The sequence below is a fragment of the Myxine glutinosa genome, chromosome 10 (genome assembly GCF_964187855.1).
Source record: "Myxine glutinosa chromosome 10, kmMyxGlut1.1, whole genome shotgun sequence".
NCBI lineage: Eukaryota > Metazoa > Chordata > Myxini > Myxiniformes > Myxinidae > Myxine > Myxine glutinosa.
The window spans coordinates 132,850,092-132,862,614 of record NC_136270.1 but is presented as its reverse complement, the minus strand read 5'-3'; the positions used below and the strand labels follow the sequence as shown (position 1 = coordinate 132,862,614).

General features: G+C 56.0%; 1 protein-coding gene across 1 annotated transcript; it reads left to right on the top strand.

Moving 5' to 3' along the window:
• Positions 1-540: 540 nt before the first annotated feature.
• On the top strand, positions 541-6,841 carry LOC137416228 (transcriptional repressor scratch 1-like). The gene is made up of 2 exons (XM_068101757.1): positions 541-700; positions 6,147-6,841. The coding sequence occupies exons 1-2, from the start codon at positions 541-543 to the stop codon at positions 6,839-6,841; spliced, it is 855 nt and encodes a 284-aa protein (XP_067957858.1).
• The last annotated feature ends 5,682 nt before the right edge of the window (positions 6,842-12,523 follow it).

Sequence of the window (12,523 nt, the reverse complement as noted above, 5' to 3'; positions counted from 1 at the left end):
CCATTGCGCTGTGAAATCGCTCGAACTCCCGCCATTTGATGATGACGTTTGGGGCTCGCGACGTGCGGGACCGTAAACTTGGTCAAAGGACGCTGAGGACACCGAGGGGCTTAGTGTCGAGGAGAGGAAGGAAATGCGTGGAAGGAGGAGGATGAGGCGGTGGAGGAGGAGGAGGAGGAGGAGCACCGGGAGGAGGAGGATGCGCAGGGCGGGTGGGGATCTCGGCTTCGCATTATATGCGGCCCCGGGATTTCAGGGCCGATCTCGCATTCCGCCCGCGGACGGCTGCGGCCCCGCCGAGGCGCTGCCATTGGAGAGGCGCGATGACGTCATGGTGCCGCGTCCGCCCCGCCCCGCCTCCCCCCCCGGGACTCCTGATGGATTAAAGTTAAGCATTTCCATTCGGAGGCTCCACCTGATCGCCGCCTATAAATCCCGCCGCGTGACCTCATTGGCGCAGCGAACGTGCCCGGAGCTGTCCCGGTGCTGAAAACGGGAGAGGAGTCGGACAAGTGAGAGACACGAGCGAGGCGGGAAAACATGCCGCGCTCGTTTCTGGTGAAAAAGGTGAAATCGGACGATTTCTCTTCACCTTTCTCTGGATCTCTGACGCCTGACAGCGGCATCGACTCGTCCTACGTCCATCCTCGGCCTCTCCCCGACAACGGCAGCAGCATCAGCGTCCGCGTCACGCACAATGGTATGTACAATAGCATGCGCGCGCCGTACGGAATATGTGGACGAAACGAGGTGTACGAACGGTACGGATGGGCAGTAGCTGTGAGGATGGCAGATGTACGGACTGTAAGGATGACAAGAGCTGTACGGACTGTAAGGATGGCAGGAGCTGTATGTACGGACTGTAAGGATGGTAGGAGCTGTATGTACGGACTGTGAGGATGGCAGGAGCTGTATGTACGGACTGTGAGGATGGCAGGAGCTGTATGTACGGACTGTGAGGATGGCAGGAGCTGTATGTACGGACTGTGAGGATGGCAGGAGCTGTATGTACGGACTGTAAGGATGACAAGAGCTGTACGGACTGTAAGGATGGCAGGCGCTGTATGTACGGACTGTGAGGATGGCAGGAGCTGTATGTACGGACTGTGAGGATGGCAGGAGCTGTACGGACTGTAAGTGTAAGTATGGCAGGAGCTGTACGGACTGTAAGGATGGCAGGAGCTGTATGTACGGACTGTAAGGATGGCAGGAGCTGTATGTACGGACTGTGAGGATGGCAGGAGCTGTACGGACTGTAAGTGTAAGTATGGCAGGAGCTGTGAGGATGGCAGATTACGGACTGTAAGGATAGCAGGAGCTGTACGGACTGTAAGGATGGCAGGAGCTGTATGTACGGACTGTAAGGATGACAAGAGCTGCACGGACTGTAAGGATGGCAGGAGCTGTATGTACGGACTGTAAGTGTAAGGATGGCAGGAGGTGTACGGACTGTAAGTGTAAGTATGGCAGGAGCTGTGAGGATGCCAGATTACGGACTGTAAGGATAGCAGGAGCTGTACGGACTGTAAGGATGGCAGGAGCTGTATGTACGGACTGTAAGGATGACAAGAGCTGGACGGACTGTAAGGATGACAAGAGCTGTACGGACTGTAAGGATGACAAGAGCTGTACGGACTGTAAGAATGGCAACAGCTGGAAGGATAGCAGGAGCTGTACGGTCTGTGAGGATGGCAGGAGCTGTATGTACGGACTGTGAGGAGGGCAGGAGCTGTACGGACAGTAAGGCTGACAAGAGCTTTACGGACTGTAATAATGGCAAGAGCTGTAAGCATAGCAGGAGCTGTACGGTCTGTGAGGATGGCAGGAGCTGTATGTATGGACTGTGAGGATGGCAGGATCTGTACGGTCTGTGAGGATGGTAGGAGCTGTACGGCCTCTGAGGATGGCAGAGGCTGTGAGGATGGCAGGAGCTGTGAGGATGGCAGGAGCTGTGAGGATGGCAGGAGCTGTGAGGATGGCAGGAGCTGTGAGGATGGCAAATGTACGGACTAAGGATGACAAGAGCTGTACGGACTGTAAGGATGACAAGAGCTGTAAGGATAGCAGGAGCTGTAAGGACTGTAAGGATTACAAGAGCTGTACGGAGTAAGGATGACAAGAGCTGTACGGACTGTAAGGATGACAAGAGCTGTACGGACTGTAAGGATGACAAGAGCTGTACGGACTGTAAGGCTGACAAGAGCTGTACGGACAGTAAGGATGGCAGAGGCTGTGAGGATGGCAGGAGCTGCGAGGATGGCAGGAGCTGTGATGATGGCAGGAGCTGTGAGGATGGCAGGAGCTGTGAGGATGGCAGGAGCTGCGAGGATGGCAGGAGCTGCGAGGATGGCAGGAGCTGCGAGGATGGCAGGAGCTGTACGGTCTGTGAGGATGGCAGGAGCTGTACGGTCTGTGAGGATGGCAGGAGCTGTACGGACTGTAAGGCTGACAAGAGCTGTACGGACAGTAAGGATGACAAGAGTTTACGGACTGTAAGAATGGCAAGAGCTGTAAGGATAGCAGGAGCTGTACGGTCTGTGAGGATGGCAGGAGCTGTATGTATGGACTGCGAGGATGGCAGGAGCTGTACGGTCTGTGAGGATGGCAGAGGCTGTGAGGATGGCAGGAGCTGCGAGGATGGCAGGAGCTGTGAGGATGGCAGGAGCTGCGAGGATGGCAGGAGCTGCGAGGATGGCAGGAGCTGCGAGGATGGCAGGAGCTGTACGGTCTGTGAGGATGGCAGGAGCTGTACGGTCTGTGAGGATGGCAGGAGCTGCGAGGATGGCAGGAGCTGCGAGGATGGCAGGAGCTGTACGGTCTGTGAGGATGGCAGGAGCTGCGAGGATGGCAGGAGCTGTGAGGATGGCAGGAGCTGCGAGGATGGCAGGAGCTGTGAGGATGGCAGGAGCTGCGAGGATGGCAGGAGCTGCGAGGATGGCAGGAGCTGCGAGGCTGGCAGGAGCTGCGAGGATGGCAGGAGCTGTGAGGATGGCAGGAGCTGTGAGGATGGCAGGAGCTGTGAGGATGGCAGGAGCTGTGAGGATGGCAGGAGCTGTGAGGATGGCAGGAGCTGTGAGGATGGCAGGAGCTGTGAGGATGGCAGGAGCTGCGAGGATGGCAGGAGCTGTGAGGATGGCAGGAGCTGCGAGGATGGCAGGAGCTGTGAGGATGGCAGGAGCTGTGTGGGGATGGCAGGAGCTGTGAGGATGGCTTATGTACGGACTGTAAGGACGACATGAGCTGTACGGACTGTAAGAATGGCAAGAGCTGTAAGGATAGCAGGAGCTGTACGGTCTGTGAGGATGGCAGGAGCTGTATGTACGGACTGTGATGATGGCAGGAGCTGTATGTGCGGACTGTGAGGATGGCAGGAGCTGTATGGACTGTAAGGATGGCAGGAGCTGTAAGGATGGCAGGAACTGTATGGACTAAGGATGGCAGGAGCTGTAAGGATGGCAGGAACTGTATGGACTAAGGATGGCAGGAGCTGTAAGGATGGCAGGAACTGTATGGACTAAGGATGGCAGGAGCTGTGAGGATGGCAGGAACTGTATGGACTAAGGATGGCAGGAGCTGTAAGGATGGCAGGAACTGTACGGACTGTAAGGATGGCAGGAGCTGTAAGGATGGCAGGAACTGTATGGACTAAGGATGGCAGGAGCTGTAAGGATGGCAGGAACTGTATGGACTAAGGATGGCAGGAGCTGTAAGGATGGCAGGAACTGTAAGGATGGCAGGAACTGTATGGACTAAGGATGGCAGGAGCTGTAAGGATGGCAGGAACTGTACGGACTGTAAGGAGGGCAGGAGCTGTAAGGATGGCAGGAGCTGTACGGTCTGTAAGGATGGCAGGAACTGTACGGACTGTAAGGATGGCAGGAACTGTACGGACTGTAAGAATGGCAGGAGCTGTACGGCTGTTGGGATGGCAGGAGCTGTACAGATAGCAGGAACTGTACGGATGGCAGGAGCTGTATGGACTGGAAGGGTGGCAGGAGCTGTAAGGATGGCAGGAACTGTATGGACTAAGGATGGCAGGAGCTGTAAGGATGGCAGGAGCTGTACAGCTGTTGGGATGGCAGGAGCTGTATGGACTGTAAGGATGGCAGGAGCTGTAAGGATGGCAGGAACTGTATGGACTAAGGATGGCAGGAGCTGTAAGGATGGCAGGAGCTGTACAGCTGTTGGGATGGCAGGAACTGTACGGATGGCAGGAGCTGTATGGACTGGAAGGGTGGCGGTTGTTGTACGGACGGCAGGAGCTGTAAGGATGGATGGAGCTGTACGGTCTGTAAGGATGGCAGGAACTGTATGGACTAAGGATGGCAGGAGCTGTAAGGATGACAGGAGCTGTACGGTCTGTAAGGATGGCAGGAGCTGTACGGACTGTAAGGATGGCAGGAGCTGTAAGGGTGGCAGGAGCTGTACGGCTGTTGGGATGGCAGGAGCTGTACAGATAGCAGGAACTGTACGGATGGCAGGAGCTGTATGGACTGGAAGGATGGCAGTTGTTGTACGGATGGCAGGGGCTGTATGGATGGCATGGCAAGAACTGTACGGACTGTAAGGATGGCAAGAGCTGAACGGATGGCAGGAGCTGTACAGTCTGTGAGGATGGCAAGAGCTGAACAGATGGCAGGAGCTGTACAGACTCTAAGGATTGCAAGAGCTGTACGGACTGTTAGGATGGCATGAGCTGTACGGACTGTTAGGATGGCAGGAGCTGTATGGAATGTTAGGATGGCAGGAGCTGTACGGACTGTGAGGATGGCATGAGCTGTATGGAATGTTAGGATTGCAAGAGCTGTACGGACTGTTAGGATGGCATGAGCTGTACGGACTGTTAGGATGGCAGGAGCTGTATGGAATGTTAGGATGGCAGGAGCTGTACGGACTGTGAGGATGGCATGAGCTGTATGGAATGTTAGGATGGCAGGAGCTGTACGGACTGTTAGGATGGCATGAGCTGTATGGAATGTTAGGATGGCATGAGCTGTACGGACTGTTAGGATGGCAGGAGCTGTATGGATGTTAGGATGGCAGGAGCTGTACGGACTGTGAGGATGGCAGGAGCTGAACGGATGGCAGGAGCTGAACGGATGGCACGAGCTGAACGGATGGCACGAGCTGAACGGATAGCAGGGGCTGTACGGACTGTGAGGATGGCAGGAGCTGTGAGGATGGCAGGAGCTGTGAGGCTGGCAGGAGCTGTGAGGCTGGCAGGAGCTGTGAGGCTGGCAGGAGCTGTGAGGCTGGCAGGAGCTGTGAGGCTGGCAGGAGCTGTGAGGATGGCAGGAGCTGTGAGGATGGCAGGAGCTGTGAGGATGGCAGGAGCTGTACGGACTGTGAGGATGGCAGGAACTGTGAGGATGGCAGGAGCTGTGAGGATGGCAGGAGCTGTGAGGAGGGCAGGATCTGTGAGGATGGCAGGAGCTGTGAGGATGACGAGCTGTACAGACTGTGAGGATGGCAGGAGCTGTACAGACTGTGAGGGTGGCAGGAGCTGTAAGGATGGCAGGAGCTGTGAGGATGACAGGAGCTGTACAGACTGTGAGGATGGCAGGAGCTGTGAGGATGACAGGAGCTGTACAGGCTGTGAGGATGGCAAGAGCTGTGAGGATGGCTGGATCTGTGAGGACGGCAGTAGCTGTGAGGATGGCAGGAGCTGTGAGGATGGCAGTAGCTGTGAGGATGACAGGAGCTGCACAGACTGTGAGGATGGCAAGAGCTGTGAGGATGGCAGGATCTGTGAGGACGGCAGGAGCTGTGAGGACGGCAGGAGATTACGGAGAACGCGGACGGACAGCACAGATGATGTGGACTGTAAGAACAGCTGGTGTCTGCACATTGCTGTTAGTAACGGGACGTACACGAGACGTCCGGTCAGTACAGTTGCAGGACAAGCACGGGACACAGTCAGTACGAGAGAGAGAGAGCGAGAGAGTGAGTGTACGTCCGCACGGGTACCACCGTCCGCACATTCGCCAACACCTGCACCCTCCGAAGGAGCAGCATTTGCTGAACGAAGTCAGGACGACGTGCCGCGTCCGTGCGTAACCCGCGTGCATGGAACGTGTCGCTCACGAGACGCGGCGTCCGTAGCGCAGTACGGAGAGCGAGTCGAGCCGCGCACTGTGCTTTCGCAGGTTACATCAGCGACTTCATGGCGCCGACCATGTACGGCGGGGACACCGCCGAGGGCATCAAGCTCGCGTCTCCCGAGTCCGCGTACTCCGGGGCGAGCAGCGAGGAGTTCAGCGGCGGCGAGGCGGATCGTCCGGACAGTCCAGGGGACGAGGCGGCGGCGGCCATGGGTCCCGGATACACCATGGATGCCTTATTCATCACGGACGGGCGGTCGCGTCGCAAGTGCGCGTCGCAAGGGCGCGAGGTGGCGCGACACACGTGCGGGGAGTGCGGCAAGTCGTACGCCACGTCCTCGAACCTGAGCCGGCACAAGCAGACGCACCGCAGCCTCGAGAGCCAGATGGCCAAGAAGTGTCCGACGTGCGGGAAGGTGTACGTGTCGATGCCCGCGCTGGCCATGCACATCCTGACGCACGACCTCAAGCACAAGTGCGCCGTGTGCGGAAAGGCCTTCAGTCGGCCGTGGTTGCTCCAGGGACACATGCGCTCGCACACCGGCGAGAAGCCCTTCGGGTGTGCGCACTGCGGGAAGGCTTTCGCGGACCGCTCGAACCTCCGTGCGCACATGCAGACGCACTCGGCCTTCAAGCACTTCCAGTGTAAACGCTGCAGCAAGACGTTCGCACTCAAGTCGTACTTGAACAAGCACTACGAGTCGGCCTGCTTCAAAGGGGGTGTGCAGGAAGACAGCTGATCGAGAGGGCTCCCCGCACGGAACACTCTCATGTTACATAGATTATATATGCAGTTCTTACTCTCTCTCTCTCTCTCTATCCTCTTCTTCTTCCTTCCTCCGCCATAGCAGGTCTTCCAATGCAACCAAAAGTTTTATCGATTCTTCTAGCCAGGAATGAGTTTTGTCTCTCCCTGGGACCCGAATTCATTTCATGGTGTGCTCAGCACGGGTTCTTCCTCAATGCGTTTTGATACCGAATCGTTCTTCCATGTACACTGGACTATGTGAAATCACTGGGACACTTTTTAAAGTTTCCACTCGCAGAGCCTGTGCGCTTATGCAGGGAATACGAGGGGTGTGCGAGACACAGTGCTTCCACGTGGTGTGTGCGAGATACACGTGCCGTGCTATATGTCGTGTGCGGTGTGCGAGGAGCATTGGTGTCTGAGATGGTGCACGAGGCACAGTGCTGCTTGTCCCACGTGGTGGGTAAAGTTCAGCTGTCCCATGTAGTGCGTAAAGTTCCGCTGCCCACGTGCTGCGTAAAGTTCAGCCGTCGTGCGTAAAGTTCAGCACTGTCCTACGTGGTGCATAACGTTCAGCTGCCCACGTGGCGCGTAAAGTCCAGCTGTCCACGTGGGGTGTAAAGTTCAGCTGTCCACGTGGGGCGTAAAGTCCAGCTGCCCACGTGGGGCGTAAAGTTCAGCTGTCCACATGGGGCGTAAAGTTCAGCTGCCCACGTGGGCGTAAAGTTCAGCTGTCCACGTGGGGCGTAAAGTTCAGCATTGTCCCACGTGGTGCGTAAAGTTAAGCTGCCCACGTGGTGTGTAAAGTTCAGCTGCCCACGTGGTGTGTAAAGTTCAGCAATGTCCCACGTGGTGCGTAAAGTTCAGCTGCCCACGTGGGGCGTAAAGTTCAGCTGTCCACGTGGGGCGTAAAGTTCAGCTGTCCACGTGGGGCGTAAAGTTCAGCTGTCCACGTGGGGCGTAAAGTTCAGCTGTCCACTTGGGGCGTAAAGTTCAGCTGTCCACGTGGGGCGTAAAGTCCAGCTGCCCACGTGCACGTAAAGTCCAGCTGTCCACGTGGGGCGTAAAGTTCAGCTGTCCACGTGGGCGTAAAGTTCAGCTGTCCACGTGGGGCGTAAAGTTCAGCATTGTCCCACGTGGTGCGTAAAGTTAAGCTGCCCACGTGGTGTGTAAAGTTCAGCTGCCCACGTGGGGCGTAAAGTTCAGCAATGTCCCACGTGGTGCGTAAAGTTCAGCTGCCCACGTGGTGTGTAAAGTTCAGCTGCCCACGTGGTGTGTAAAGTTCAGCTGCCCACGTGGTGTGTAAAGTTCAGCTGCCCACGTGGGGTGTAAAGTTCAGCAATGTCCCACGTGGTGCGTAAAGTTCAGCTGCCCACGTGGTGCATAAAGTTCAGCTGTCCACGTGGTGCATAAAGCTCAGCTGTCCCATGTAGTGCGTAATGTTCAGCTGTCCCATGTAGTGCATAAAGTTCACTTGTCCCATGTGGTGCGTAAAGTTCAGGTGCCCACGTGGTGCGTAAAGTTCAGCATTGACCCACGTGGTGCGTAAAGTTCAGCACTATCCCATGTGGTGTGTAAAGTTCAGTATTGTCCCATGTGGTGCGTAAAGCTCAGCACTGTCCCACGTGGTGCGTAAAGTTCAGCGCCGTCCAACGTGGTGCGTAAAGTTCAGCACTGTCCCACGTGGTGCGTAAAGTTCAGCACTGTCCCACGTGGTGCGTAAAGTTCAGCACTGTCCCACGTCGTGCGTAAAGTTCAGCACCGTCCCACGTGGTGCGTAAAGTTCAGCGCCGTCCCACGTGGTGCGTAAAGTTGAGCAGTGTGTGCACGTACGTGGTGTGCGAGGCGCAATGCTGTACGTGCAGCACGGGTGCGAGGTTGTGCATTGTCCTTCCATTATATGTTGTGTAAGCTCCTCCATTCTGCCCGTTGTTCCTCCCACACCCGCACCGTGCAGCACCAACACACGTGCGCTCGTGCAGGCCTCGTGCGGAGGTTCTTGTATGGTATACCTGTATAATCGATTCATTAGTGCACTTTAAGTTCATTTGCACCTGAGGCCATTTACCTGTGCGCCAAAAGTGTTATTTATTTATATAGTACGTATTTATTTAATAATTTACGTATTTATTTATTTATTTACTTATTTATTTCAATGCTGATTTGTTGTTGTTTTAAGTTATAAGAGAACTCCTGTCGCCCCTCTCGCTCCTCTCGCCCCTTCTTGTCCCCTCTCGCGCCTCTCGCCCCTTCTCGCACCTCTCGTCCCCTCCTGCCCTCTCTCACCCCTCTCGCAACTCTCCCCCCCTCCTGCCCCCTCTCGCCCCCTCCTCTCCCCTCCCACCTCCTCTCCCAACCTTTTTGTACGAGCAGCGTTAAATCAGCGCTTCCTCCCGTGGGCCTCGGACTTCTTGTTATGAAATAATAACTTCAGGTATAACGTTCGCAGTTTATCTAAGCCGGCTGTACCACCGACCTGTATTGACTTTAAAGGGATACCGTATGCATTTAGTACATTTAGCCATGATCTCGGTGCGTCAGAATGCACCGGCCGTTGAGGACGAGAGTGATGACGATATTACTAATAATATGAATATTAATGATGATGATGATGATGATGATGATGATGATGTTAGTAACAAATCTTTATATCGCCAAACTATTCTTGTATGTAACGCGCTTCTCCTGCTTGTTGCTCTTCCCGAGGCGTTTGTTGCTCTTCCCAAGGCGACTCCTCCAGATGAATCACATCGACACGAAGCACATATACCATGGGCCGTTTTTTATACCATGTACGTGTACATAGAGAGTTTTGAGCAATAACGGCGAATCATGTTTACTTTGAGGAACCTTAAAGAGATAACGCTTTGTATTTACACCAGCTCTTGATGCAGTATTATATATTATAACCTCCGAACCTTCCAGTTTACACGATGACGACATTTTGTACGAACTCGGTACACGAAGCTCATGTACAGGGAGGGCTCCGTGGTCTCGTGGAGACCGTTAGATCGACCATGGACACGATCCGATAGAAGCATGCCATTTTGAATCGAATATGCCATTTTGTTTTTACCTGGCTCGGTGTGACGGTCGCTTATGGGTATCGCGGGCAGAAACCACCTGCCGATCCGCAGTCAAGCACTTGTTCACGGTAATACCGCACTACCGGACGAATACCGTACTACCGTCTCTTTTTTAATACCTTTACTGCGCACACGTCGTTCCTGCAGCTTGCATGTTGTCTTTTGTAAATACAATGTGTAGGAGCGACGGTGTCTCTGTGTGTGTGTGTGTGTATACCTGCCCCAGGTAAAACACATCAGGGTAGCTGGGAATGTTTGTGTGTCTCTCGGTCTGTGTGTCCCGGAAGGATGGACGATTCGCTGTGTTGGCTGCGGCTCCACGGACTCGTCCTCGACCTTGGAGTAAGGTGTTGAGGGGTGTGGGGGGGGGGGGGGGGGGAGGCGTGGGCGGAAAGAAGGCGGGAGAGGGGTCTTCGGAGTAAGTAAGGTGTTGAGGGGGGGGGGGGGAGGCGTGGGGGGAAGTAAAGCGGGGGAGGGGTCTTCGGAGTAAGTAAGGTGTTGAGGAGGGTGGGTGGGGGTAAGTGAAGAGGGGGAGGGTCCTCGGAGCAAGTAAGGCGTTGATGGAGGGTGGGTGCGGGCAGTCAGAAGGGAGAGGAGTCCTTGGAGAAAGTAAGGTGTTCAGGAGGGCGGGTGGCGGAAGTCAGGAGGGAGAGGAGTCCTTGGAGAAAGTAAGGTGTTCAGGAGGGTGGGTAGGGGGAAGTAAGGAGGGGGAGGGGGAGGGGTCCTCGGAGAAAGTAAGGTGTTGAGGGAGGGCGGGTGGGGGAAGTCAGGAGGGAGAGGAGTCCTCGGAGAAAGTAAGGTGTTGAGGGGGGCGGGTGGGGGGAAGTGAGGAAGGCGAGGGGTCCTCGGAGTAAGACATTGGTGGAATGAGGAGGGGTAGGGGTCCTCAGAGTAAGGCATTCGAGGGGAGTGGAGGGGTAGGGGAGGAGCAGGGATGGCAAAATAGGGCACAGAGGAGGGGGTTGTAAAGTTCAGCGGGATGGAGGATGAGAGTTGAGTCTCTGGGCCGGACGGACCGAGTTGTAAACAAACGGTCCTGAGTCCGGTCTCGTCGATACATGTTCCGTCCGTCCTCGTCCGGCCGGTGTCATCCGGAATATTCCGCCATGACGAACATCACTGCGGATAGTTACGTCATTTTGGGCTTAGTCGCAAGTACGAGGTTCAGTTTTTGGAGCCTCGACCTCAGAAACGAACGCCATTCGGGCCCACGGTGGGTCCCCGAGTGAGGAGTGTTCCGATCAGGGCCCACGGTGGGTCCCCGAGTGAGGAGTGTTCCGATCAGGGCCCACGGTGGGTCCCCGAGTGAGGAGTGTTCCGATCAGGGCCCACGGTGGGTCCCCGAGTGAGGAGTGTGCCGATCAGGGCCCACGGTGGGTCCCCGAGTGAGGAGTGTGCCGGTCAGGGCCCACGGTGGGTCCCCAAGTTAGGAGTGTTCCGATCAGGGCTCACGGTGGGTCCCCGAGTGAGGAGTGTGCCGATCAGGGCCCACGGTGGGTCCCCGAGTGAGGAGTGTGCCGATCAGGGCCCACGGTGGGTCCCCGAGTGAGGATTGTGTCGATCAGGGCCCACGGTGGGTCCCCGGGTAAGTTGTGTGCCGATCAGTGCACACGTGCTGCTGCGGACCCCATCGGTAGTCGCGTCACGTCCCGGGCCGCGCCGATAATGACACGCTACGGCAAGAGGGGCTCGCAAGACTCCCACGGACACCCGAGGGGGGTCTCTCTTTCTATCGTGTCCCCCCTCCCCCTGTCCCCCACCCTCCCCCTTGCCGCCCCCTTCTCCTCCCCCTTCCCCTCTCGCTCCACCAGCATGAAGAGAATGCTGATGCTTTCCGATACATCTATGCGTTTTATATTATATATGCCAAATAAACAGTGTTTCTAACTCATCATCGCCTCGACACGTTTCATGTGACCAGGTGCGACAGGTGTTGCCCTCGAGTCACCAGAATGAGTTTGATATTCCTTCTCCATGTTACAGATTCCATATCCGTGCGGATTTGCGCCATGTACACGGAAATGTCTCACAATGAACACAAGAGTCCTGAATGTTTCCCGATTTTCGTCTCTCGTGCAGTAACACCTCCTCACTGTGTCGGCTCTTGGTCACATTGTAGTGAGGTGTAGTGAGGTGTAGTGAGGAGGCCATGCTGCCCTTAATTGGAGGCAAGGCGAGACCACTCGGCCCTGCGATTCCGCCGCCATCTATTCACGGAAAGTGCTGCGCTCCGCACAAAGCGAGGCCGCTATTGATTAGGCCGCCACGGTGTCCTTGTGCCGCCCGAGGTCATCGCACAAACACGAGGCCCGACTTGTACACGAGGCCCGACTTGTACAAGAGGCCCCACTTGTACACGAGGCCCCACTTGTACACGAGGCCCCACTTGTACACGACGCCCCACTTGTACACGACGCCCCACTTGTACACGACGCCCCACTTGTACACGAGGCCCGACTTGTACACGAGGCACGACTTGTACACGAGGCCCCACTTGTACACGAGGCCGGACTTGTACACGAGGCCCGACTTGTACACGAGGCCCCACTTGTACACGAGGCCCGACTTGTACACGAGGCCCGACTTGT